Source organism: Pectinophora gossypiella, chromosome Z (assembly GCF_024362695.1).
Source record: "Pectinophora gossypiella chromosome Z, ilPecGoss1.1, whole genome shotgun sequence".
NCBI classification, from domain to species: Eukaryota; Metazoa; Arthropoda; class Insecta; order Lepidoptera; family Gelechiidae; genus Pectinophora; species Pectinophora gossypiella.
The window spans coordinates 8291559-8318918 of record NC_065433.1 but is presented as its reverse complement, the minus strand read 5'-3'; the positions used below and the strand labels follow the sequence as shown (position 1 = coordinate 8318918).

Below are 27360 nucleotides of genomic sequence, written 5' to 3'. Positions count from 1 at the left end.
AATTTCCCCGTGTGAGACCAAGAAAGTGCAAGAAATAGAAAGCGGCAGTTTTAAAACTGTCTTTCAAACTAAAATAAAATTAAGACGTTCACGGGCAGAAAGCGGTCGATTTTGCCTTCTGTACAATTTTAGAACAATAGGAGCGACTTGGCAGCATGGTCTTATGATCATAGCCTAAAAAGTGCTTTTATCGTACTAAAAAAGCGCGTCATAAATGTCTTCCTTCGCGCGGCGCTCGCCCCTCCATTTCTGTTGAAGCCGATTTGTGTTTTGATATAATATTACTCGATATTTTATGGTTTTATTTTATTTACGCAGTTTATTTAGTTCAGACTTAGTTTATTATTCGTGTCGACAGCCATGACCTGGGGTTTTGTTACTTGTGGTCCGAATGAGGCGCTTGTAGTGTCAGGTGAGTAAACCTTGATCAAATACATGAAATATATCATTTGCGTTCGGGACCATTTGGGATTTAATTGTTTGTCTTTCTTGTGCGTCATAAGCTTTATGAAATATTTAAATCTTTCGTGTAAAGTGAATATGGTAACTCGATAGGTACTAGCCAAATTTTGTGCTGGCGCCAAATATCGTTTAGACCTACAATATTTTATAATTTTTTTGATTTGGTTTTCCCCGAAGGGTAAGGCAAAGGGAACTATGCCCATACAGCCATGTCTGACGTATTTTTTTTCTTGATGATTAATGAAATGATGAAAGGTGATGATGATGAAACCTAAGCCCCCACCCTCGGAGTAGACTCCTACTCCGAACCCCAAACGAATTAACTCAAAAGTCCGCATAAACTTTTGAGTTATGAAGCGGCTTCCTGACACGAAGCGAAAATAGGCAGATACACTTTGTTCATTGAATACTCCAATATAATAACACTCGCGAATGTCTTCCGACTAACTTAATGCGATCATTAACCACAAAACACCACTTCGTATTAATTATTTAGATTACTCAATGAAGAAAGCAACTGTCCCGTTCCCGCCTCCCGCCAAAAAGCCCAATATTTTATAAATTACTAATTAGCTATGCGAATGCGTTTATTTATTCAATTTTTTAATAAGGTTTTTTTTTAATAAGGGTGTGTCAAATATTTCTATTGAGCAAATACATGTGTTTTTGTAATTTAAATAATTATGTATGTTTATGCTCTTCAAGCCATTCACAAATTTCACAACATTATCTTTCTATGATTATACTGGTTTAAATTGTGGATTATAATAATAAATATAGATTAAACTATAAATTAAAATGTTAAAGTAAACCCTGGATTACTTTTCCTGTTATATGTTAATCCTATTAGAATTTTTATTCACAATTCTCAATTTCTTACATTTATTTGGGGTAGGTAGGTGTAGTCATATTCCAATCTCTAAGAAAATACTACATACAGTGGAAGTGGTGTGTAAGTTACGACATGTTACTAGTGTCTGTAACCCATGTAGATAGTATTATCATATTTGTTTAGAGTGGCCAAAATGTTCGTGCTACATCTTACCAGTTACCAAAATCAAACCAAAAATATCCATTTGATGAGTTGCACAGAGAAAAGATCCACTCAAGAAATGTTGATATTTTTTCATAATACACTTATTAATATTCTGGGTAATTTTAGCTTAGATAGTATCCTTCATCTATCCATTACCAATTATTGAACATAATTATCAAGGAAAAGCATATTGAAGGTAAATTTGAAATTAATTTGAAACTATCGAATTTTGCAAGGTTCTTAGCTGAGGAGGAGAAATGACAACAAAATCTAGGTTTTAAATAGAAATATAACATAGGTAGTTACCTAATGTTAAGTAACTATAATTCTGAATGCTTTAAAAGTATATTAAGCCATTACCATTAATAGTATTACACCTACATAGAAAAGTGAAATGTCACTTATAGGTTAAAGTATGTTTTTGAAATTAAATAACACTCTAATAATACACCAATTAATGTCCTCTACCTCTGTGTACAACTATTTTCACAAAAAGCATGGGTTTGATAAATTGATGAAACTGCATGGTGCCATAGCATGCCACAGAGTGACCCATTTCCTTTTGCCTTTACCTATAATTTAAGATTAAGAAAAATATGTAATTAATTGTTATTGAGCTATAAGTTTCTTTTATTCTTATTATTCTATTTCAATAAAACAGTTTTTATAAATTCTTTAACCTTATTAAGCTCAAAACCAAAAATATCTTTAAAATATATTTCACATTTAACATAACTTTTTTGGAGTTTCTTCTGTGTGTGTTTATTGCACGCACAGAAGAAAATACAAAACAAAAGAGAAATAGAAAGAGTGTAATAAGTGGCCTTATTACTAAGTAGCAATGTTTCAGTGTTTATGAGTAATTATGATTCATACTTACTTGTGAGGGAATCCCACAATTCCAATAGCATTATTCATACACATCAGATACAGATAGGCTTAGATAAAGGGTTACGATCAAAAACGAAGAATATTTATAAACAGACATGTTAAACATCACAATACATGATAAGATAACAAAAAAATTTTATTTGTGATTTACAGATTTTATCTTTATTACATACCTACTATAAGTATTAACATATCGTTTTAAAGTATTCAAACTGCACAAATTATATAAAGAAATATTCAGTAAATAATTAAACAATAAATATAACACTTTTGAAATAAACAATATGAAAAGAGAAGGGTTTATCTGACTAGTATTTGTGTTCTTTCCAACTTGATGGATCCATTTTGTGATCACTGATTATATGGCTCATATCCTTCTAGGACATAATATCCAAAAGCGACTGCAAGTTATTTATTTGGGACAACAGCAGGTATTACTTAACACTTACTTAAATAACATTTTTTTAGATTACAACATCTAATGACAAACAAGTATTATCTATCTCGGTTATCATTCATTACTTACGAATTTTGTGTCTAGTTATCCATAACTAGAGACAAAATTACGCGAATGAGTTTAAGAAGGTATGTAATTTACTAGTTTCTTAGATGACATTCTTAGCTAGCAGCTAATTGGGTTTGCTTGATCTTTCATTTCGAGTGTCTGGCAGCTGGGACTGAGCTTGGGAGCCAGGAATTATGCAAGCCTGCTTAAAATCTGTAATACTAATAAGGCAACAATTTTATGAAGTGAAGCTCATAAATAAATACTGAAGAACATGTTCAGCTGCTTATCTTCCCAGGCAGAGGTATCCCTTTCTCACATAATAGGCAATGATCAGATTCACTGTCAATATTCATTATGTCCATCCTAGGATTTTGTATCAAAAGTGTCTGCAAGTGGTATGTATTTTATAAAGAAACGCGAGCAGCGTCATGTGGTTCTTCTTCAAATGTTATTACTTCTGTAAAGTGGCTGCAAGTTGTATACTGTTTACAGCCTGTTCAAGGCTCTGTGCACCCTATTAGTGATCACGGCATGAGTTTACCTATGTACCTGTAAAGTAGTGTTGACGTATTATAACCAACGATAAGCTGCGCGATAATATTATCTTAATGTTCCAATACTTAACGACTTCAAACTGGTCTGCTTTGTTCTATTGAGACTCCACGACAAGAAACAATTTAGATTTACTGTAATCGGTACAAAAATGTTATAGAAAATTAGAAACCAACGAAAAATACCCTTCTTTCCCGAGGTCCACCTATTCAGTTCACCTGGCGGACCACGAGAAAACTGTTTTTTTATGAGAGAAGGGGAAAAATAATGGTTGGTTTTTTATCACAAATCTGCTAATCGGAAAGACCGAAGTTTTTCAATATATTTTGTTTATTTGTATAGGTCGTAAATGTTTGCTATTAGCGCAAAATGTTCCTATTTTCAAAATGATGATTTTTGCTGTGCTCAGCAATGGGACGTATATGTATACAGGCTGTTTATGGTGTATGCTGTGCCGAGTTTCAGGTGTACTAAAACCCAAACGGATCGAGAAACATACCTACACTGGATTACCAAAGTCTTCCAGCATATCAATTACACGGTTCTTCCTTCTATGTTTTATTTTTAATCACATGGGGCTTACTTAATATAAGGAAAGAGTTCTGTTCCCCGATATGCCCGATTTCCTGTTCAATTCACCGTGTGTTAAAATTTTTAATTCACTACGACGAAACTTATTCACTAAGTCTGTTTTTACGGCAGACGAAAATATCTCCATCTGTGCTGTACCACTACGTTAGCACCGAAATAAAACGGTATCCCTCTCTATTGCTTCTTTATCGCTTGCGCTCAATGTCGTGCGTTCCGTAGTTTACATGTAAAGGTGATTATCCCTTTTTTCTTCTGCCGAGAGACCAACTTATACCACTATCGTATCGTTCTTGTACTCTAGCATGGTGCGTTTGACAGCAGGACAGAAAGATAGAGACAACAAGGGCAGCACTAGGTCATGTCTTCACTAGCTCAACCAAGGCTGTATCTGACATACCACATACGTTTCCAGGATGCTGCTACTCAAAGCCGCTGCTGGTGCCGGGCGGACGAGCGTTCGTGTGGCCGGCCGTGCAGCGCGTGCAGCGGATATCCCTCAACACCATGACCCTACAAGTGGAGTCTCCCACCGTCTACACCAGCCAGGGGGTGCCCATCTCCGTTACTGGTATTGCGCAGGTTCGTAATTCCTAACATTGATCCTACCCATTTCGTCTCCTTATAATTATGTACTTTAATATTGCTTGCATCAAATATATATAGCTCTATCAAACAGGATACAACTATGACGTCTAATAAATGAAATTGATATCAAGTCCGGATCGTATGTGGTTATTAATTGCAATTATTTCGGCGTAGTCGCTGTTTGCGTTGTTCGATTCACATTGCGGCGCAGTAAAAGCTCAAAATTAATAATACTTAATTAATTAATAATTTGCGTCAATAAAACACCTACCATCGTTTTTAGTACAATCAAATAGACGTTCTAATTTTTTTTCGTTACGATGTCACTAACACCCTGTATGTTGGTAGATCTGCCATAATACAAATAAATGAAAACTGTTAGTGAGAATTTCAAGGCTACCTAATACGGTTCAATAGATACAGCCCTTTAAATTAGGATGTGGTTAGGATGGACGAACGGGCAGAGTAGGCTAAGTAATAGGGTCCCGTTACGTTTAGGTACAGGTCTACTTACCTAACCTGAAGATTTGACAGGGCCGGTTTTTTACAGAAGCGCCTGTCTGACCTTCCAACCAGCGAAGGAAAAACCAGACCAATACAGGTTAGGTCACATATCTCCGAAAAACATTTCTCGGTAATGTGTGTGTGTTTCCTCACGATGGATTCCTTCACCGCTGAGCACGTGATAATCATTTATGATCCAAACATGAGTTCCGTTACGGTTAGGTGCGGCACCTTAAAACAGATAACAATTATGTCCTTATAACATGATAAACCGTTATATGGGCACGATGGGCTGCCCTGTCAGCATACGGTTCATAATATATGTCTTCTGATTACTGGCCCACCCCATTAGGCGTCCAGGGGTAGTATTTCACAGTACACCGCAGTTGCTACCCAATACAGTATAATATAAATTCGACGTTCCATTATGATGTACCAAAATCTAAGTCTATTAATATTCATGTTATTGCGTCGAGAGTCAAGTACCTACCGCTATAAAAATACCATAGTTTTCTTGAGTAAACTATTATCCGTCTGACTTATTTCAGTATGGCGTCTCATGAAGGTCGGACCACTTAAACGAGTAAACGGCTCTTTGTGAAATTAACGCGTGTTACACGGCCTTTTCATTAGTTTAGGCGGGAACTTGATTAACGTAATGCTCGACCTGTTTTATGGTAATTGTTTTTGCTGACAGGCTGATGAGCTGAAAGTTATTGCCTTTTTGGCCCCAATAGTGAACGTAGACTTTCCAGGCTACGTTACTATAGATGGCATTGTACCTTACCTCTTTTCTCATTACTCGGTTACATCATCATCATTATCATCAGCCCATAAACGTCCCCACTGCTGGGGCACGGGCCTTCCCTATGGATGGATAGGGAGATCGGGCCTTAAACCATCACGCGGGCCCAGTGCGGATTGATGGTTATTAACGACTGCTAATGCAGCCGGGACCAACGGCTTAACGTGCCTTCCGAAGCACGGAGGAGCTCGAGATGAAAACTTTTTTTTTTTTTGTGGTCACCCATCCTATGACCGGCCTTTGCGAAAGTTGCTTAACTTCAATAATCGCAGACCGAGCGCGTTTACCGCTGCGCCACCGAGCTCCTCCCTCGGTTACATAATTATTCCTAAATACAATGTAATATTATTCTTCTATATTGATTCTCTTTATTTTGATCAGAATAATAATGGGTAGATGACGTGATTGTGCCTGGATGTAATAAAAAGGGTCATCATTTATACCCAAAAACAAAGGTGAAAGATGCATAATATCTGTTAAAAATCTGAACTGCGCCATCTATGTGGTCATTGAGGAACGTAGCCTGGAAAGTTCCTCGTTCACGTTCAATATCGATTTATTTAACTAGAACATGCTCTATTACACTAATGTGTAGCTCTATTCTGTGGAACAAGATATCAATGAACATCATGTCATTACATTAATCAACGTGAACTCTATGGTACTTTTCTGCATGTCCGGACAATCTCGTGAATGGAGTGTATGAAAATGGATTATAGTTTTAACAGTAAAAACTATATCTACATTTGTCTAAGTCGACTGAGGGGTAAAAAGAATTACCTAGGTATAGTCGGATCTTAGTGTCAGGGTGAGCCGCCAAAGCCCCCTGCCGTACTTACTTGACACTTTCAAGGACAGAACGTCTAATGACGTTCCGATTACAAGGTGTCATACTATCTATTATGAACCATCAATGACCCATGGTATCTGCCCGTGAAAGGGTTAAGTACCGCCTGCTTAACGTGTCCTCCGATACACTAATCATCAGCAATGTCCTAAGGAATTATAATGTTATTTTCGTCATGTCTCACCGGGTCAATAATTCCTTAAAAGGTCCTTGGTCCATTCATACACATAATTCCCATCACTATGTCATACTCAATGTTACATTTATCGAGTAAGAGCACTTTCACAAGGCGTGGCGTCGGTACACAAGGGTTTGTCGTTCCTACAGCCTTTCTTTGATCAGTATCATAATCGTTAATCGTTATGTTTATTGTTTAATGGGACATATATTGTTTTAATCGACTACGTGTATCGTTCCCACCGCTATAAAAATACTAGCTCTCAACCGCGCGTTCATTTATCACGCGCGCCATTCTTATTTCCCTCCTAAATAATATAAAAGCTATCCTATGTTCTTTCCGAAGGTCTAATCTATCAATGTATCAAATTTCATTAAAATCGGTTTAATAGTTATGTCGTGGAAGCGTAACCGACAGGCAAGTTACTTTCGCATTTATGATATTAGTAGGTTGATTGATTTTTGTTAGTGGACTGGGCACGATTTTATAAGGCTAGGCAGCAAGTACCTACACAAGTCTATACTTATTGTAATATTAATTCGTTGTTATCTTAGTAGATATAAATATTAACACATAAATTTAAAACTGGGAGTTATGTTGCTCTGCCAACAAACTATTTTATAGTTTGGCGGAACTTAAATACGGGTGTTAGTGATATCGTACCGTATACTGAGGGATGATTCAGACCATGATTCTGAGTTTATATCAAGTGGAATTTTCCGTCGCAAAATTCGTGTCTTTTTTAGTCTTTTTGATTTATTTTCAATTCTTGCGCCTGAGCCGGTCTACTCGTTTGTTTGCGTCTTGTGTCCAATGTAAGCATTAAGTAGTAAGTTTACTTAAAGATAAGAATATAATGTTGGTGACGCCAAATATAAATAAGCTTTATATCGTTGGAATTGCAGGTCAAAATCCAAGGTCAGAACGCCGAGATGCTGCTCTCCGCGTGCGAGCAGTTCCTAGGCAAGTCGGAGCAGGAGATCCAACACATAGCGCTGGTAACCCTCGAAGGTCACCAGCGAGCTATTATGGGCTCCATGACCGTCGAGGAGATATACAAGGACCGGAAGATATTCTCCAAAAAGGTACTTTTGCATTTATCATAGTATACATTACTAAGCAATCTTACGTGGCCATAGGATAAGGGAAAACATTGGAGTTGGACTTCATTGTTTAATTACGGGCATGTATGGCTACGCTGTGTATTTATAGCAATGCATTGTCGTTATTTCTGAAGGGCTGATCAAACTAAGCCTACCATCATAAGGGCAAGTGCATTATGCGCTCCTAGCTTTATTTTTATACAGCGGAAGGCTGGCCATCGCATAGAAAGCAGTAGAAAGCGTTGAATTCTGTAAAAAAAAACTATATGTTCGGTTTGAGATAGGTCTGTGTCAATATTGGAAATTAGCCATTGTTTATGGTATGCGCAGTGCCAAGGATGACCAGAGACGAAACAAACCAGCTTTAGGGAAAGCTATTCTGACTGAGACACAGTTATTAAAGTGGGGTTATTCATTACAAGCACAGTTAATCTTTTGCGCAAAAGTGTGCAAGTTTTTTGTGGCTCTGTTCCCAACTATTAAAGTATGGAAATAACACACTACACATTGACGTTATCGTACAGGCGCATCTGTGTGTGTGACTTCTCCATACGATTGAAGACTAAAGTAAGACCGAGGGGGGGTTAGGTAAACCTAGCTCAGCCGCTGGTGGGGAGCATAGAGTTGCTGTTCTATCACATCACTAATTTACGAGCCACACTCTTGTCAGTGTAGCATTCTCCTTGCTACTTTTGTACCGAAAAGCAGAGTAGTGGTTTCCCTCTTGCCGTTCTATACGAAGTATTATTCCTTATTCTGTGGAAATAGTTATAAATGAAGTATAAATTAAATATTTATTGTTTATGGCAGGTGTTCGAAGTGGCTTCGAGCGATCTCATCAACATGGGGATCACTGTAGTGTCCTACACATTGAAAGATATCCGAGATGAGGAGGTAAGATGCATTTTTAATATGTATTTAAATTATATCAATCACTGTGGTTTTGTGTGTCACCGGCTTGCTTCAAACGGGGAGCACCGGTTCGATCCCCGGTTCCGGCCTTGTACTAACGATCACAAATGTAATTTGCAATAAAAAATTTGGCTCGAACATTACGACTCACCATCTATCACGTAGGTCTAACAGAGAGCTCGTTGAAGCGTGGCTTCTAAATTTAATTCATCTGGCTTCTTTGGGAATATAGTAGACATCTCATGTTATGTTATAGTTCCAACACATTCCATGTAACTTTGCTACTGTTTACATAGTCACAGTCATCATTATAATTTTATAATTACGATTGTCATAATTATTGTAGAAAACAGTACAAGCTGTTTGAATATTTTCCACGTTAGTATGTTTGTTATACTATGTATTTGTTTGAGTTGATGTGACTTCGAAAATATTTTATCTGCTTCGCAAGAACTAGTGTGGACAATAAAGTAATCAAGTAAACTTGTTTTTTTAAAGTTAATGATGACCGTGCCTTCCTAGGACGATACACAAAAAAACATTTTAGTGGAACGTTTTTTCTTCCAACATGGCTACAGGGAGCCAAGGTACGTTGGTTTCAAAATTACAGTGTGCAATAATAATGCCAAAATCATTAGTATATATTATATAATTATGTACCTAAATATATCTAATATGGTATGAAATTGGCCTAAATCAGTGCTATATATTACTAAAAATATGATTTCAAAAATATATTGTGCTTTTTAAATATACAGAGTGTTAGTGGCATCGTAACGAATACTGAGGGGGATGATTCAGATCATGATTCTGAGTTGATATCAAGTGGAATATTCCGTCGCAAAAGTATAGAAGAAACTTTCGCTTGATATTAACTCAGAATAATGGGCTGTTTCATGCCCCTTAGTTTTCATTACGATGGCACTCACACCCCGTACAAGTACGTACATGTAGCCATATAAATTAAATACGTATGGGTGTTATTGACACCGTAACGAATACTGAAGGTGATGAATCAGCCCACGATTCTGAGTTGATATCAAGCGGAATGTCCTATCGGAAAATTCATGAAATTGTTTGTTTCTTTAAATTATTTTCAGTTCCATACTTTTGCGACGGAAAATTCCACTTGATATCAACTCAGAATCATGAGCTCAATCATCTCTCAAAATTTTCGTTACGATGTTACTAACACCCTCTATATTAAAAGTTATGGTTACAGATTATAGTTTATTTATGATGATTGGCGGCATCGCTTATGGCAATTATAATGTATGCGTATTATAATATAATCTAGGAAATATTTGTTTAAATATATTGCACCGGCATTGGCGTTATAAGTAGTTTAGTATAGCTTTGATGGTAAATTATAAAGACTGAGCATAAGGATTCCGTTGCTAATGCTATTTTGAAAATATTAAAAATGGCGACAGGTGTACCTGTACCTTGTGTGACTGTAGTTTATATTAAAACATCTAGTAAAATGGGAGGACTTTGAACATTACTACGTACACATCTAGCTATTCTCTAAGTCAATTATCTGATAATATCTGATACTTTTTGTTACTTATTTCAGTTATGATACGCTGGCAGACAGTATTTATGGTTAACACTCTATATTAATTACGGGTGCCGACTCTAGTAGACACAAGCTTAATGTAATATTAGAACAGTAAGTTCTAAACCAGCTCTATCTCTATCTTGCACTTATCATAAGTGAAAGATGGCACTATTTTTAGAGCTGTCAAGCTAACTTGAAATGAAGTTTTGTCCACCAAAATCGGCACCACTGTCTGTTACCCCGTCTATAATATAATATTCTGACAGGGATACCTAAAAGCTTTGGGTATGGCGCGTACGGCGGAGGTCAAGCGGGACGCACGCATAGGCGAAGCGGAGGCACAAGCTGAAGCGAAAATCAAAGAGGCGATGGCAGAGGAGCAGCGAATGGCCTCTAGGTTCCTCAACGACACTGAAATTGCTAAAGCGCAAAGAGATTTCGAACTTAAAAAGGCAGCTTATGATGTCGAAGTGCAAACGAAAAAGGTATGTAAGTTGGCGTTATAATCAACGCTTATTTTCGCCTTATGGTATGGTGTAAATGACTTCTCCAACTTTATGGATCATCTACTTATTGGCCCAACCAGGTCCACTCGCAGAGGAGCATCGTGGTGAAATATTCCCCGTATCGCCTCCGATTGATTAAGGAGAGGCCCAGCAAAGAGTTGGAGGTGGCTGTTTATGCTATGTTATTGTGTTATTCGGACATGTTTGAGAAACAGTATTATTTGTGTGTAGGCGGAAGCGGAGATGGCCTACGAGTTACAAGCGGCCAAGACGAAGCAACGCATCAAGGAGGAACAGATGCAGATTATGGTAGTGGAGCGGACGCAGGAGATCGCCGTCCAGAAATGGGAAGTACAGCGCCGGGAGAAAGAGCTAGAGGCCACAGTCCGCAGGTATTTCTCACTGATTTCTTTCATTTTAAAACAAAGCAGAGTAAAAGGTGGAACAGATACTACAGATAGATTGATGTGACGGCGCGGATGCAAAAGATCGCCGTCCAGAAACAGGAGGTCGAACGCTGGGAAAAGAAACTAAGAGGCCACAGTTCGCAGGTATTTATTTCTTTCATTTTAAGACGAAGCAGAGTAAAAGGTGGAACAAATACTTGAGGTAGATTGCTGTGACGGCGCGGACGCAGGAGATCTCCGTTCAGAAATGGGAGGTACAGCGCCGGGACAAAGAGCTAGAGGCCACAGTTCGCAGGTATTTCTCACAGATTTCTTTCGTTTCAAGACGCAGCAGCGTAACAAGGTGGAACAGATTGCGGTGGTGGAGCGGACGCAGGAAATCGCCGCCCATAAACTGGACTCCTTGCTTTTGGCGACAGTTCGCAGATACACCGAACTAACTATTCTGTAACTTAAACTTCGACTTTATGATATCCTTATTGTTCTTTATGGTAATGTTACGGGCGCTACCATGACGAGACAATGGTATGGTTATGGTATGTCGTATCATGATCCTTTAATTGGTCGACATGGTCGGCATAATAATCAAGGAAAATACGTTTTTCTTTTCGTCCTATATTATGGGACCTTTACACGTCAGAAATGATGACTGAGTCAAAGATGATTGCTAATTTCGTAATAATAGAGAAGCTTAGATGATAAAAATAATTATTTTTTCGTAGCGGGCTTACCCACTGAGCGTCGTCCGACACGTGGTCGCCATTCGAGAACCTTTCCGCCCCAGCGGCCGTCGGTTCTCCTCGCTATGTGTCCTGCCTACTGCCACTTCAGCCTTTTTCACTTAATTACGAATTTTCATTATGAATTACGTAACAATGACGGCGTTTAACCACGTTTATTGGTGACGTCAAAACCCTAAATTGCATACTTTGATAGAAAATTCCGTTTTCTCATTACGTGAAAAGTATTGTATTTGACATGGTTGTAAACGGACATATTCAAAGTAGTAAATATTTCCAGGCCTGCGGAAGCGGAAAAGTTCAAGCTGGAGAAACTGGCGGAGGCGCACAGGCTGAAGACCGTGCTCGAGGCTGAGGCCGAGGCAGAGGCCGTCAAAGTTCGCGGGGAGGTGAGACACTTTCTATACTTGTTTAATTCCCAATCCCATAGCCCTCGAATAACGAATAGACAACCAATCTCCGTGAAAAGTGTCCGCGACGCATCTTATCACAAAAGACGACGTTTAACGACACTGGACAACCGATATTGCACTTTACTTTCATAGCCATAACATCTTAATTTCAGAACTTCTACTATTTACAAGGTTTAGACACTTTATTTTTTGAAGATCTCTCGCGAAAGTGAGTCTATTTGATTATATAATGTCAGTGCCCTACCCCCATAGATTTAACTGATTTACCCTGATGTAATTCACAACTAGTATATTAGTCTTAGGTATTTTTGTGATAAATGCGTACAGATATTGGTGTTTTTGATATCATAGTTTTAAGTATTGTCCTTTTTGGTCATAAGTAGAGAATACAAATCATTAGCAGAAGAAAGTAAACTTACTTAGACGAACTGCATAGACTTACTTAAGATCCGGAGTTCCGGATTTAATATTTCCAATCCCGCGGGAACTCAAATTTGCGATCTCGAGTCGTTATCGGATTGCAAAGTACGTGATTACGAACATTTCGATTAGAACCCATCATTAAGTGCGCCTAATGCCTGATTTGACGTCACATGTAAAACCAAACATTATGCTTTATCAAAGAGAAATTAGTTCCTGCTATTAGGCACACCATTTAATTAATACGGTACGGCATAATACATATGCTGTATGACACATTGTAAATGACGTAATGGTCGCATTCGAAATACTATTTTACTGTCATGATGATAATTTTACTGCAATAGGTATAACTGAGTATAAACAGCCTACATATACGCCCCTGTTGTTCACAGACATACCCTCGATAACCGGAGGGTTATGGAGCATAATGATTATGGGCGTAATCATTATTTATATTTATTTTATATCATAATTTTATTACAGAAATGATATTACATTATTAACTTAATAAGTACCAACTAACATAATCAGGACAACAAATGACCACAACACATCATATTTTAAAGTTTGGAAATATGGTTAAAGGAATAATACATAAGAGTTATTTTAATTTTTAAATGCATTACAGAAGCACATAATGCATTTGACGCGAAGTGTAATTCGTACAGGCTATTTGCAATGTAAAATATAAAATAGTATAGTCGAAGTCTGTCATGCACGTTAAGGAATCTTATAATCAAAAATATCGTCACACGAATTTGTTACGGTTCACGTTATATAGCAGCTGTTCATAGTGAGGCCAGTGAACGCTTTTTACATTATAGTACTATTTTAATGAGGATAAAAACTAGAAGCTCAAATGTAGGTGGTAGCACTGTTGAGTATTCCTAAATTTTGATAGTTCTCCATACTGTCCAGCTAAAATTCGTGATAAATTACTATAAAATGTGGAGCAGCGTGGAATATATATATATCCTATCTAAAGGATGAGTTGCGACGAAAAAGGCAGTTTTGATTGAAAATAAGTTTTTCTAAGTTTTCATCTTTGCGATCTTTAGGGAATAAATATAACACTACAATTTTGCAATTAAACGCTGCGCAAAGGATTATAGTGTAAAAATATAACGAAAACAATTAATTTGTTTAAAGAACACTCAACAGTAGCGACGCCTGATGGGCGAAATAGGCAGTTTTTTTATCCTTATTAAGCGATTAGCAATGATTTCCCCAATCAAAGAGTGACGTACGAATGCGTCGTAAGCCTGTTTTAAGTAAAGTCTTTGCTATACTAGCATAACTTATACACGTATCTCAGAAGATATCCGTAATCCAGTGATAGAATGCATGCCCTGCACTCTGAGGTACCAGCTTAAATCGGTCGAGTCAGTGTAGATCCACCTTTGACTTTATTGTCATATTCACATGTGTATCATAAATTGACATCACGTGCCTCACATAACACCCCCTGCCCTTTCCTACCCCTTCTGCCGTCCAGATGCAGAGATGTATAGTATATACGAGCCGATGGTTTTTGAGTAAAACTTGGTCTAGCCTTCATCATGCCGGCTACAACTAGGTCCAGCCAAGAGTAAGTGGCTACACCTAGTTCTAACCGGCTAAAACTAGGTGTAGCCGCACTTCGGATATTAGCCGTAACATATACACCGTCTCCTAGCCAGCTATGTTAAAGTTCGTTGCAAAATAGAAGGCGTGTCTATTGCCATTAACTGGGCACAAGTCTTGGACACCACGAGATATCAATTATCTATGAATTCAAGCCAGAGCCGGGTTGCGTTCTCCAAACAAGGCTATCACGGATTCACATGCTTCGGTTAAGAAAAACATCTTGAGCAAACTTATGTGGAGTACGAAGTTTCTCAAAAGATCCGCGGTGCTGGAAACCGCTTCATATCCCTGAAGATACGCGCTTTGCAGCCCAAGAGCTAAGTTATACTGTTGCAACGCGATGGAAAACTGCGTCAACTATGCGAGCCCAGCTAAACTAATTTAGCTCGCGGTCTGCTACCGACGTTACACCTGAGACTAATAACATCACGTGTAATATATATGTGTGACTTTATAATAAAAGCAATGTAGAAAATGACTTGAAGTTATTTTGACTACTTTACGCCCTGTGTATAGCGAAGCAAATTAAATATTTTTTACTTCTTTACACAATGTAAATGATGCTGATATCCTATTAATCTTACTGACAGTTAGACTAGCTTATAAAGCAACTTGTTTAATAGTACACACATACATAAACGCGTGGGCAGAACCACAAGTAACCAAAGACAACTTGCAGCTATTGTCGATACGAAGTCACAAGATGGATATGATGAACCTTATGGCGACAAGGCATCAGCCTATCGCACATAACACTAACGCTCTGTCATTATAATGAGTCTAATGAGTCCCCCTTGAAACTGAATTCATATCAGTTTTCGAATCTGACATTTTGCATTTCTGTCGTTTTTCAGAAACTGTCTTTTTAAGAAACCGTCTTTTTGCGAATCTATCATTCTGCGAAACCGGCATTTTACGCCATCTGACATTTTGCGTTTCTGACATTTTGTGAATCTGTCATTTTGCGTTTTTGTCATTATGCGCCTAAACCGATTTTACGATATCCCCGGGATGGCTATCTTTTTTTTTGTACCAACTTGTGCAATATCTTATCTTATGTCGTTCTTTATAATTAATGTTGTGTTCACTTGTAATTGGCTTACACATTAGAACTGTTTTATTTTAATTATGTCTTAACTAAATGTTATAATGGGATAGCTGTAGGTGATCCATTAAATAAATAAATGACAAGCAGTTAAACGTGTTCTCCGTTGTTTGTCAGCTTCCAGAACAAAAGGGAACAAATTGTATAATAATTACATAAATGCGCAGGATTTCGTAAATGTTCATTTGGTTTATGTCGTATGTGTGGATTACATTGAACGGCTGTGTGTGCTATAAAGTATACTTGTTGGTATATCCGTACGAATTAACTAGACTTGCGTCAAGGCGATAGCATCATAACCTAAGAAGGTGTGGTAACAAGTAGATTCTGGCGGCTTGAAAACTGGCGAATAATTCGTTACTAGCCCGATTGCCTCCATCGTCCTGCAGTGGAGCAGCGTGGAGGACTATGCTCTATACCATACCCCTCGCGCTTGAGGGGAGGCCTTACCCCAGCAGTGGGAGCATATATAGGCTGTTATATTATGAGGTGTCAATTTGATTCGCAGGATTAGCATTGTAATAATATGTTGCTTATTTTACTAGGCGGAGGCGTACGCTATCAAGGCGAAGGCTGTTGCGGATGCCGAGCAGATGGCCAAGAAGGCCGAGGCATGGAAGGAGTACGGGTCTGCCGCCATGGTCGACATGATGCTAGAGACTCTGCCTAAGGTATTTCACTCATCTTTATATATTCTAATAAATACTTAATTATTGTCAACTCCACTCCCCGTTTTTGGGCAAACATTGAATGCAGTCTGAGAAATATCTATAAATAAGCTAATACAACCTTACGGTTGTTAGGAAGAAATCGCTTTAAGCGATAAGGCCGCCATTTGCCATACTTAGTTAAGAGACTTTTTGTATTTTTTTTCTTTTTATTTTGGTGCAATAAAGTGTATTTGTATTGTACAATATTTGTCAAACATCAAGATGTTGTAACGTCATAACGGCATGATATAACATCTGAATTTGGCTTCGTAGTAATTATGATGTGTGAGACTCGAGCCAGGCAAGCAGCCCGATGGCCGGATGACATTGTGAGGTACGCCGGAACGCAATGGATGAGACTTGCACAGAACCGGAAAGGAAGGCGTGAAAGAGAGGAGGCTTATACCCAGCAGAGTAGATAGTCTCGAGGACGCACCGTTTCGCCCATGATGCCAAACTGATGGAGAATTTAACGCTGGACATTCCTTGTAGGTGGCAGCGGAAGTGGCGGCGCCGCTGTCGCAGGCGCGCAAGGTGACGATGGTGTCGTGCGGCGGCGGCGAGGTGGGCGCGGCCAAGCTCACCGGCGAGGTGCTCAGCATCGTGCAGTGCATCCCCGAGCTCGTCAAGGGCGTCACCGGGGTCGACATCTCCAAGGTAAAACCATACAACAAACGATAATAATACGTATTAAGGGACACTCGGCCCCGCACCGATACGAGCTGATTTCCCACGCCGGATTTGCGTACCCACTTCAGTCCGTAAGGCGTAAGATGTACGGAGCGCGCGCGGACTGTCTGTCCCACTCGCACGAACAGGGTAAGGCGACACTTCCAGTTACGCGTGTTCAAAGACAACATCTGTGTCTGTGTAAGTTCAATTTTTTGTATGGACTGTCGAGGGTGTGATACGACATAAACTGCCTCCCCTAAATCAATCGCAGGGAGTATGGAGGTAGTTGCTGCAAGGCAACCTACCACACAACCACAACAGTAGCCGTAGTACAGTCACGAGTATATGCATACACTTTGGAACCATGTCATATTAACTTTTTTGATAAGTTAAATCGTAAGGCCAAATATGTAGTGCGACAGGGGACTACAGTGGGTACATGATATTGCTCATAACTGTACATAACGCGTTCGAACCGATTATGAGCTAAGAGAATTGTGTAGTTTCCTAAGTCAAAAGAAAATTATTTATAAAAACCTAATTACTAAATGATGACTGGTCTGAAACTAACGACAATTTTTTTACCTGTAACTTATTTACGAATTTTAATTAAGAAAATCTCAATGATCAGTTCGATATTTTGTCATGGTTTTCTATGACGTCATAGCGTGCACTAATTCTGTAGAAATTATCGTTTTGCTGTGTCGTAAAAGTTATCTCAATTGACTAGCTGGGTTATGAGTTTTTTTTTTATCACCGAGGTTTGCCAATGGTATGCCAACACTATTGATTTAACCTTTGATCTGTGTGTGATAAGGATCCTGACTACCCCTCTCGTATGTGTGTGATTAGGATCCTGACCCATAGGACTGGTACCTATTTTTACGTAATTATCCACTCTAATTCTATCGCAAAAGGTATAATGTTGTGTTTTGAACAAAATTGAATAAATGATCTATCATAGACAATCATCATTCGGATGAAATGTTCAATAGTTCCGCTAGAAAAATCGGTTGAAATTCCGTCTCGACCAGTGATACTTCAACTACCAAAAGTGAATACTAAAAGTGAAAAATAAGCTGAAAATTGTTAAAAAAGGTAAGTAAATGTTCAATTTTATTATTTTATATGTATTGTAGTGTCAATTTTTATAAATTATAAGTTCTCAAAGTGATTCACTTACGAATTATATTAGTTCAAAAGTAACCTACAGATCTCAAATAACTTTTCGTGTTTTTCTTTGAGTTATTCTAAACTTACGCCTTGTTTATATACCTCATATTTTATATTATTTTGAAGGAAATTTTATGGAGATTCTGAATATCAAATTGCTTTGTATGAATAATTCATAAATATTTACCAAAACGTAAATTATTGAAACCATTACTAAAAAGTGCACACACACACACGCAAGTAAAAATGGCCGACACTGTGTACGTACACATGTTTCAAATTTACTATGGCAAAACCGTTATTTCTGAAATACAACTTACAGGATGATCTTTTACTAACTTATTGTTTTTTTTTTTAGATAAAATGGATTTAACAAATCCTTCAGCTCCGTCAACTTCACGACCTCTTATCTTTCCAGGCGACGCCACAAGGATCACTGCACCCTTATTAGTGATAATACGGCTCTTATAAGAATAATATTTTGGTCATATAAACCATAATAAGAACAGTTGTTTTTGATTGTATATGAATAAATGATTTAACATGTAGATATCTATCTCTCAATCTAACTAAAGTGATATCTAAATAATAAAAAAAATACCTATTAGACATATTTCATTTTCACACCTTACCTGAACAAAAATAAAACATCCTATGTATGTGTCAGGATCCTAATCATACACAGAGTACCGTTCAACAAACGAGTCAGGATCCGTATCATACACAGACGACTGTTCAACAACCGAGTCAGGATCCGTATCATACACAGACGACTGTTCAAGAACCGAGTCAGGATCCTTATCGTACACAGACGACTGAATGACGAAATACACTCACACAAGCGCAGATATTACTGACCGATTTTTTTGCCATTCCAAAATTTTTTGTCATATTGTTTTCATAAAATTGATCAATATAAAGCGATAAAAGTATGTAGTGTGATATGTCTTTACAAAGCTCTATTTTTCTAGTTTATGGTCATATCCTTTGATTTTGACTATGACTTTTGGCACAAACAATAATTGACTGCATAATATTGGTGCAAGTGAATTTTTGATCAAACTTCGTATTCAAGCAGCTCGTATTTTATTTACAAATAATTTCGAGGCTTGTGTTATTGTTCATAAACAAGGAAATATATCTAGCTTTAGTAATCAATCGCTTTATTATAACGTTCCATGCACAAAAAGTGAAATTTACATCATAAACTGAATGCTGGCGAAACTCGTAAAAATTTTGGAATGGCTTCCACAGACAGGGGGGTAATTTTTTGACAGCGCTGCCACAGACTAAAGGTTAATGACCCATCATTTATCGCATTGTGTGCGTTATGCGAGTGGGATAGAATGAGAAGAGCAGTCTCTAGACGCCAGGAGGAAAGGAGCGCCAAATCTGAAGCATTACTTAGATACAGACCAAGGTCAACCGGCTGATGTTCTCAATGACACGTATCGGTCCAGCTGCTCGGAAACATCGCACCAATTTCGCGTTGCCCTTAGGATACTAGGCATAAAGTAAAGTAAGTCTCGCCAACACGGCTATCAAAAGGTATCGCTACGTAGGCGCGTGATCTACACAACTATGAATAATGTCAAATGAAGAAAGTTTTTGGAAATTTCACATCACTAGTTGGCGCCTCTTTGGCCAGAGGTCTTCCGTTACAACAAACGCGCTGTCAAAACATGACGTAATTTCAGAAATCCCACGAACTCCCTCAAATATATATCAAAATATAATTATGACGAAATCACAACACGGATCCGCACAGACGGATCATCTAGTGAGTACAAACAGTGAAAATATTATCATAATATTTTATCTTAATAAAATACGCACCAGTGCGTCGTAGAATATCACAGTTCTTTCTTATCCTTATGCGTATTTCGTATATATGATAATGTAATGAATATATATTATGATGGTTTCTTCACTGTGCCTGCAACCCATACTTAAGCTATAGAACGTCAAGTGTAAATATGAACATAGATAATGGCCCACAAAATGTAGCAGAGTCAAGGACCGTCAAAGAAAATGGTATGTCGTTCTCGTGACCTGTGTGAAGACAGTTGCAATTTGACACGAAATTGTATAGAATAAGTTAAACCAACTAAAACTATTGTTTTGTTTAATAGCTAATAAAAATGCAATAAAATATGTGCCTGTATCGATGCCGGTGAGAAGGTATTGTTGATATTCCGTGATCATTGTTGTTTTATATTTTAATTGATTTTATTTGTTTTATGTAATTCAATTTTATTATATTTATTATTTTAAGATATTTGAATGTTTTATTATGTAAATTATGGATCATTGTTATCTGAAATAAAGAAATTTTAATTTTAATTTTAATTTAATAATAGACAATTACCCTAACACTACTATAGTCGTACGCCTTGAGAACGGCTCGGAATATTTAATCATGGCTTTTTTATCAATTTGATGATCGTCAAATTGCTGCATTTGTTTTCGCACTGGTCATAATCATAATCAGGACAGGGACAGCTTCAAGGAACGCGACGTGATGACCTCGACCCCGAGCTGAGACAGTAGTACTGACTTGTTAACCAATATAATATATTAATGTTGTGTTGTTTACGCCCTCTTAATGTGTCGTTGTATCAAAACTAACACTTACATAACACTTACTTCGACTAACATTATTTAACAATTTAATAATATAATATGCCTGTTGTATCTATAAAATGTCAGCATTGGTGAATATGGTTATCAATATAAGTCGCTAGGTCGAGCTGCATCAACTGTTATCAATCACCTTCGACCTCTCATGATATTCGATTTCGAGAAACCCATTCTACCCGCTAACTATTAGGCTATCTATCAACTCTACACGTTTCACTTTTGTTTATCTCTGAGAACAATTGACAATTAAATTCGTTCTCTCATTCTAACACAATTGTTTATGTTTATAGTGGACGGTAGCTGGAAGATGTATCATTAGAATGATTTTAAATAACTTTTAACATTCCAATCATAACACCAACAATAGCGGTGGCACGTATGCACCTTTGTTTACAATATTTTCCTATTTCTTATCACTTTCCGTATAATGTACATTAATGTCTGCTTTAATATGTGTAGAGCAAACGATATGAAGTGACTCATTCTAACATAACAATAATTACGACACGTAAAAGTGTCTCGCTTGTGGCAACTAATCAGAGTTCGTATCGTTTGTCTCGTGTGACGCTTGGCTTGTCTAACATTGGTGGCGGCAGGCGGTGTCGGAGCCGGCGCCGGTGCCCACGCCCACGGCACGCGGGGACTCCGCCAGAAAAGCGCGATAACTGCCGCACTGCTCTAGACCACTCCATGCTCACCGAGGTAAGAAACAAAATAAGACTGGTCGCATTTTGTATACGAATTTGTTCGTACGAGTACTTCCATTTCGCACCCGGTTTGTGTGCTGCCGTAGTAACCGGGTGGTTGGGAGTTTCTGCGTGTACTTACGAGACAAATTCGTATAAAAACACGTCTAAAGTGCGGCCAGCCTGAAGCGCACCCTCATATTCCCTATCCATCGCAGAAAATGATTGCCGACTCCAGAACACCACATTGACGCCTTTATCGTTGTGTCACGTTCGTAAAAGACGAATATGCAATCAAACAGCGACTTTATTGCTTTATGTTTAATGTGAAAAGTTCTAGACAGTCCGCATTCAATTTCCGTGGCTTACCAAACGACGTAAAAATCTAAAATGATTCCTTCCTTCTGAATGTAATGTACATTGTTTGTCTATTGTTGTTGTGTATGTTGTAGCAACTATGTACAGCCTATTAGAATAACGAATGTCTTTATATAGCACATGAAATCCAATACTGTAACAATCAACTAGTAATTTCTTTTTCAGTGCAACATAGGATAATTACAATCGTAGAAGAATGGGTACACTGCAAACTTTCAAATCACCTTTACTGGAAAGTCTGTTTTTAGATTGCTACAGTATTTAATTTTACGTGCAATACATTGTGTAATTTCTGATCCATTGTTTCATTCTCTTATTATGTAATACTTGCGCTACACTATAGCGGTATAACAATATTGTAATATTGTTTTAACATTTCAAGGTACTTGTATGAAAGCCATGTTCTATTTGATAACAGTGATTTCATATGTTTGATCCCGTTGCTGACAGCAATTTCTAAACTCGGAGGTCCTTATCCTCCGCGGTGTAACGTGGTACTTAGGCACACCAAATCAGGTGAGATAAGGCGCTAAATGAACTGACAAAACGATCGCGTAGGTACATTTCAGCGAATTTTCGAGGTTGAATCCTTATTTACAATACAAAAACGCTTTATTGCACATATAAACACAACACTAAAAACAATTATTTCACTGGGACTTAAGTAACTTAGTTTGTTATTTGATATTTGCAGTATTGCTGTATCCGCGAAATTCGTTACGACACAATTGCTCTTCTACATAATGGTCTAATAGGTGCCATGACAAACGGAAAAGCGCGTGTAAAGTTGGCCTTGAAAACATTCCCACTTATACTTCAATAACAACGCTAATGCAACACGTTGCTCTTAAGGGTATAGGGACCCTAATCTAGTTCCTATCCGTTACCCAGATGGCGTACAAATGTAAATAATATAGTCTTTTTCACATTTACCATTATTTCTGAGTCTTCATTTTATATGTGCCACAAGAGGTAAAATGATAATGTACTTTATTTAAATTATTGATAAAATATACATTCCCATACAAAAGTATTTACTAAATTTCTGTATTTTGGTTACAAAAAACGTATATAAATCTTTATATATTTTTTATTTGTAGTTTCTAATAATAAGTAGTAAATAGAACATTTAAATAGGAAGTAGCCAATAACTTCACACCCAGGGTGTATTCAACTAAAAGATTCATATAGTTTCTACTTTATTTCATATTTCGCCAAGAAGGTAACTGTAGGTACTAAATAAAACCTTCGGATAACGATGTAAATATCTCATAATTGTGCCGATTCTAGTAGACACAGAATTAATCTTAACTGACAGTTCTAAAAATAGTGCCATTTTTCACTAACTGTAAGGGCGTGCGTGCAAAGAAACAGAGACTGTTTTGGAAATATCAGAATTAAAATTACGTTAGCGTCGAGCAGATGCGGCACCACTCGAAGTACGTTAATTATTTATTCTACAAAAACGATTTTAGATAAAACCTACGCACGAGAAAATGTTTTATCTACATTATATATTTTTTTATTATTATTGTTTTTACCACCAACCAATCTAACTTAATCTTTCGGTACAATACGAACCTTGTGGCGAAGCTATGGATGAGGTCATAATTTCAAAAGCCTGTCGATAAATATGGAAACACTAGTAATTAGTAATATGCTAATTGTTCTTGTACCGGAAATAGTCCGAAATTTTATGAAGACTAGTCAGCTAATGGTTTGTTATTTATACTTTTCACTGCTGTAACTGTTGTGCTGCAGCGCTTTATGTTATAGGAAGAACAAAGTTATTATACTTTATAAGCTAGATTGTTTTGGACGATGTTATGATTTGCTAAGAAAACGGTGTAGAGAATTGTTTCTCACGGTGATTAATTCAACTTGCAACCGTGCGTTAAACCAGCTAATGTAGATTGTTTTGCATAGCGGGTCAGTTCTACCACATACGATGCAACTGTTTCAAAACAATACCGGATTAAACCCTTTGGCTATTTCAGTGCAGCCAACGTAAATGATTCTTTGACAATCAAGTTTTGATAAAAATAATGACTGGCGTATCTTTAAAAGTGGAATTAAATCTTAAAGATAGATTAGTAATAAAACTACAGGCCTTTGTTCACGCCTTTGTTGTTTCGATCAGGTAAATAACATGAAACGCAAAGTTAAATTAGCATAAGCAAACAACACTTCAACTATAAAACATTATTGTGCGGTTATTTTTAATTTCATTGATCGTTACGCTTCTGTTATCGGTTAGCAACTATAAATAAAAACAGTAATTTTCTGTAAAATAATAATTATCGCTCGAAATCACATATCTTTCAGTATAGCGTCGGTTGAAGATGACTAAAATATATTTTTTCTTTTCCACAGGCTCGCGCCCTCTAATCCAGCATTCTACGTAGAGATAACAGGACTTAAATGTTATTTACGTAGTCATTTACCCACTTTATTTTTTAATTCGAATTTATATATTATCTACTATTAAAAGGTAAGTGATAATTTGTTCAACCTAAGTGCCACTTTGGAATATTAAAGTAACAAAAACAAAATTATACCAAAGCTAAATTGTATTTAAAAAGACTTTCGTTTTTGCAGGCGATTTGAATGTATAATGTTGAAATCAAAAAATTAAAACATCGATCAAAACTTAAATTCTATTATTCATGACTAAATATAATAAGTACAATATTATATTATATTTTTTAGAAGACGATCCTACTAATTGTACATATTTTCAGTAATGCTCTAAAAGTTTCAGATAAGAGATCTTTAAAATCAGTATTCGCTATAAAGAGTAAAAATCTATAAGAAAATATATAATTCTACTTTGTAATTGAACGTGGTTAGTGTTAACTCAATTTACAATTGTTTAAGGTTAGATCCTCGTAGCGGGGGATTGTTTTGATTCGTATATCCAGGGTGACTAATAGATCTTCTCTTGTGGTGACTTTAGAAAACTAAATGGTCTGGATCGCCATTTGTATTCAAATCTGTAATGCAGGTCAAAGAGCAAATAGACACACAGGCCCCGTGTTCGTTAAGTCACAGGGGCGGCCCTAGCAAAATATTTAGGTGCTGCGATATCTCACATTGGCGCATTTCAAAATAGATTTTTTCGATTAGTTTACGGTCACCGAAATATACCTTTATTGAATCTTTCTAAAAAGCCACCCATTAAAATGTAGGAGTTTTGTAGTTTGTATTATCTCCTAAACACTACCAAAATCAGTACACGCCCCGACGGATACCATCAATTATTAACAGTATACCCTATTAGAGCCTCCATACCTCATTCAATTAGGTTTATTTTAGTTTAAAAACAAATTACCATTGTTGTGTCGTCTATTTGCGGTTTGATCTAAGAACAGTCACTACTAGATCTGATTAAGGCCTTCTGCACGGAATCTCGTGCGTACAACGATAGCAGAACATTCTGAATTAAATAGCGCCATTGATTTTAGTTTCGTATAGCGTATGTTGATCATAAATGTGAAAATTGACCAATTGCCTAAATTCTTTTCCAAAGTAGAAGATTACTAACGACTGTTATACAAAAATAATACCTATATTTTTTTATTTAGCTAAACTGTCATTAGGGTAAATGAAAATATTTGGTGTTCAGAAAAGTACAGTTTAGAAATTATAATTGTAATGTAGCGCATTCGTAGTACACCATTGGCGTCTTTTCTAAAATTCATATACTATTAGTGGTTTTGACGTACATTTGTATGAGGGTTAGTGGTTTAGTGAAGCAGTTCATTCGTCACCTAGTCAATTGCTTTGAAATATAAAATGTTATTGTTATGTTTATCTATATTTACATAAAACACTATTTATTTCAGTGTATTTGGATTGCGCATCTATAATGTAATTATAGTAATGCGTTTGCATTTAATGAAAATTAAATTTTAGTCGAATGTATAATGGCTTCTCTGCAATTGTGACGTAGTACAGGCCAACCGCGTTTGTCAAAATATTTAATTCTGTATCATGTTTACTCATCTGCTTTAGTTGGTACATGATTCTTCATGAACATGCCTTTACGTTTCTATTTCAATGTTTTACAATGCAGAACATGTACTTATTTGAAGATATAGACTAATTGATGAAATTCGCGAGATATTCATTCTATATGTATTTCACTAAAATATATGATGTGAATCTCTAATATGTAGAGGGTCATTTATTTTTGTAGTGGCCACGTTATCACTATGATGCTTATGTATATTCAGTTCTTATGGCATATACATTTATCTCGGCCAGTTCTTGTTGGCTCTGGTACGATGTTTTTATTTTTCATTTTATGTTTTTGAATTTTATTGTTCATCTAGCGTAGATAGAGTTAATAAGGTTAAATAAAGCATCTTATTATAGGAGTACAAAAGAGATATAACTTAGGATTTTCTAAGTTTATTTACTTAGCTTGTTTTCATAATAATTGTGTGAAAAGTTTGCTTCTCTGTCAGCACAAACATTAAAAATACTGCATGTTTAGCTTTAAAACAATTATTTTTCAAATACTGTGCTACGTGGAGGTCACTACATTCCATGCGAAAATGTTATGATACCTACCTTAGATATATTTGAAGTTCTAATTAGCTTGTATATTCAATGTGCGTAGTGCTTGGCTTATGCACAAATATTAAAGGATAATTGTACGGCAGACATGGATAAAATGGGTCGTTAGTTTAACGAGAGGCAATAAAAAGCGTGTTAAAAAAGGCGTAGTTGTGATTGTATCAGTCCATGAAATAACTATTTTTCAATGTTGCATTTAAAGCGCAAATACTAGCTTATTAATATGTAATGTGGTGACCGCCTCTTTCTTTAAGTGTAAGGGTGATGTGTTATTATCTGTAGTGGAGATCATAGCATAGAATCCGACCATATTAAACTTTTTTACGTAGAGTAGATACTTACTAACTTGATGCGACATGAATCTTAGAATATGGTTAAAAGTCTTTCATTGTTGACGGAAGGTTTTTCAAGGTTGGATCCTAGGCTACTAAATCTTATGAATCGTGAATAAGGAAATGGCATAATATGATAGGAGATTGATGCACTGAGAGTGGCACAACTATTTCTTTATATTCTGTGTGAATCACAATTTTGAACAATGTATGTGTATTGACGTGGTTTTTATTCATGTATATTCAATAAAAATTACAGAATACGTTGCCGTTTTCTTTAAGATTAACCCTTTCTTGTTGTTTTGCCATTAAACGGATGATAAAAAAATTATTTGGCAATATACATTTTGGCACTAATGGTACATTTGAATTAATGTCAAGAGTGCAGGTAGCCAATTATACCTATAAGAACGTGGTCTAAATTCGACTGCAC

At 36.8% G+C, this 27360-nt stretch overlaps 1 protein-coding gene and 1 long non-coding RNA gene across 3 annotated transcripts; both read left to right on the top strand.

The window, feature by feature from the left end:
- Positions 1-201: 201 nt before the first annotated feature.
- On the top strand, positions 202-27190 carry LOC126380520 (flotillin-1). Of its 2 annotated transcripts, none has more exons than XM_050029984.1 (10): positions 202-412; positions 4453-4619; positions 7865-8044; positions 8873-8956; positions 10802-11020; positions 11273-11433; positions 12469-12577; positions 16301-16426; positions 16958-17138; positions 21560-21647. In XM_050029984.1, the coding sequence occupies exons 1-10, from the start codon at positions 361-363 to the stop codon at positions 21613-21615; spliced, it is 1335 nt and encodes a 444-aa protein (XP_049885941.1). In that variant the 5' UTR covers positions 202-360; the 3' UTR covers positions 21616-21647. The 2 variants fall into 2 exon arrangements, with proteins under 2 accessions (XP_049885941.1, XP_049885940.1); XM_050029983.1 differs by lacking the exon at positions 21560-21647 and adding an exon at positions 24388-27190 and having other exon boundaries at positions 203-412; positions 16958-17122.
- LOC126380540 (uncharacterized) lies at positions 17928-18917 on the top strand. The gene is made up of 2 exons (XR_007568486.1): positions 17928-18235; positions 18669-18917. It is a non-coding gene; the product is annotated as an uncharacterized LOC126380540 (long non-coding RNA).
- Positions 27191-27360: the final 170 nt, after the last annotated feature.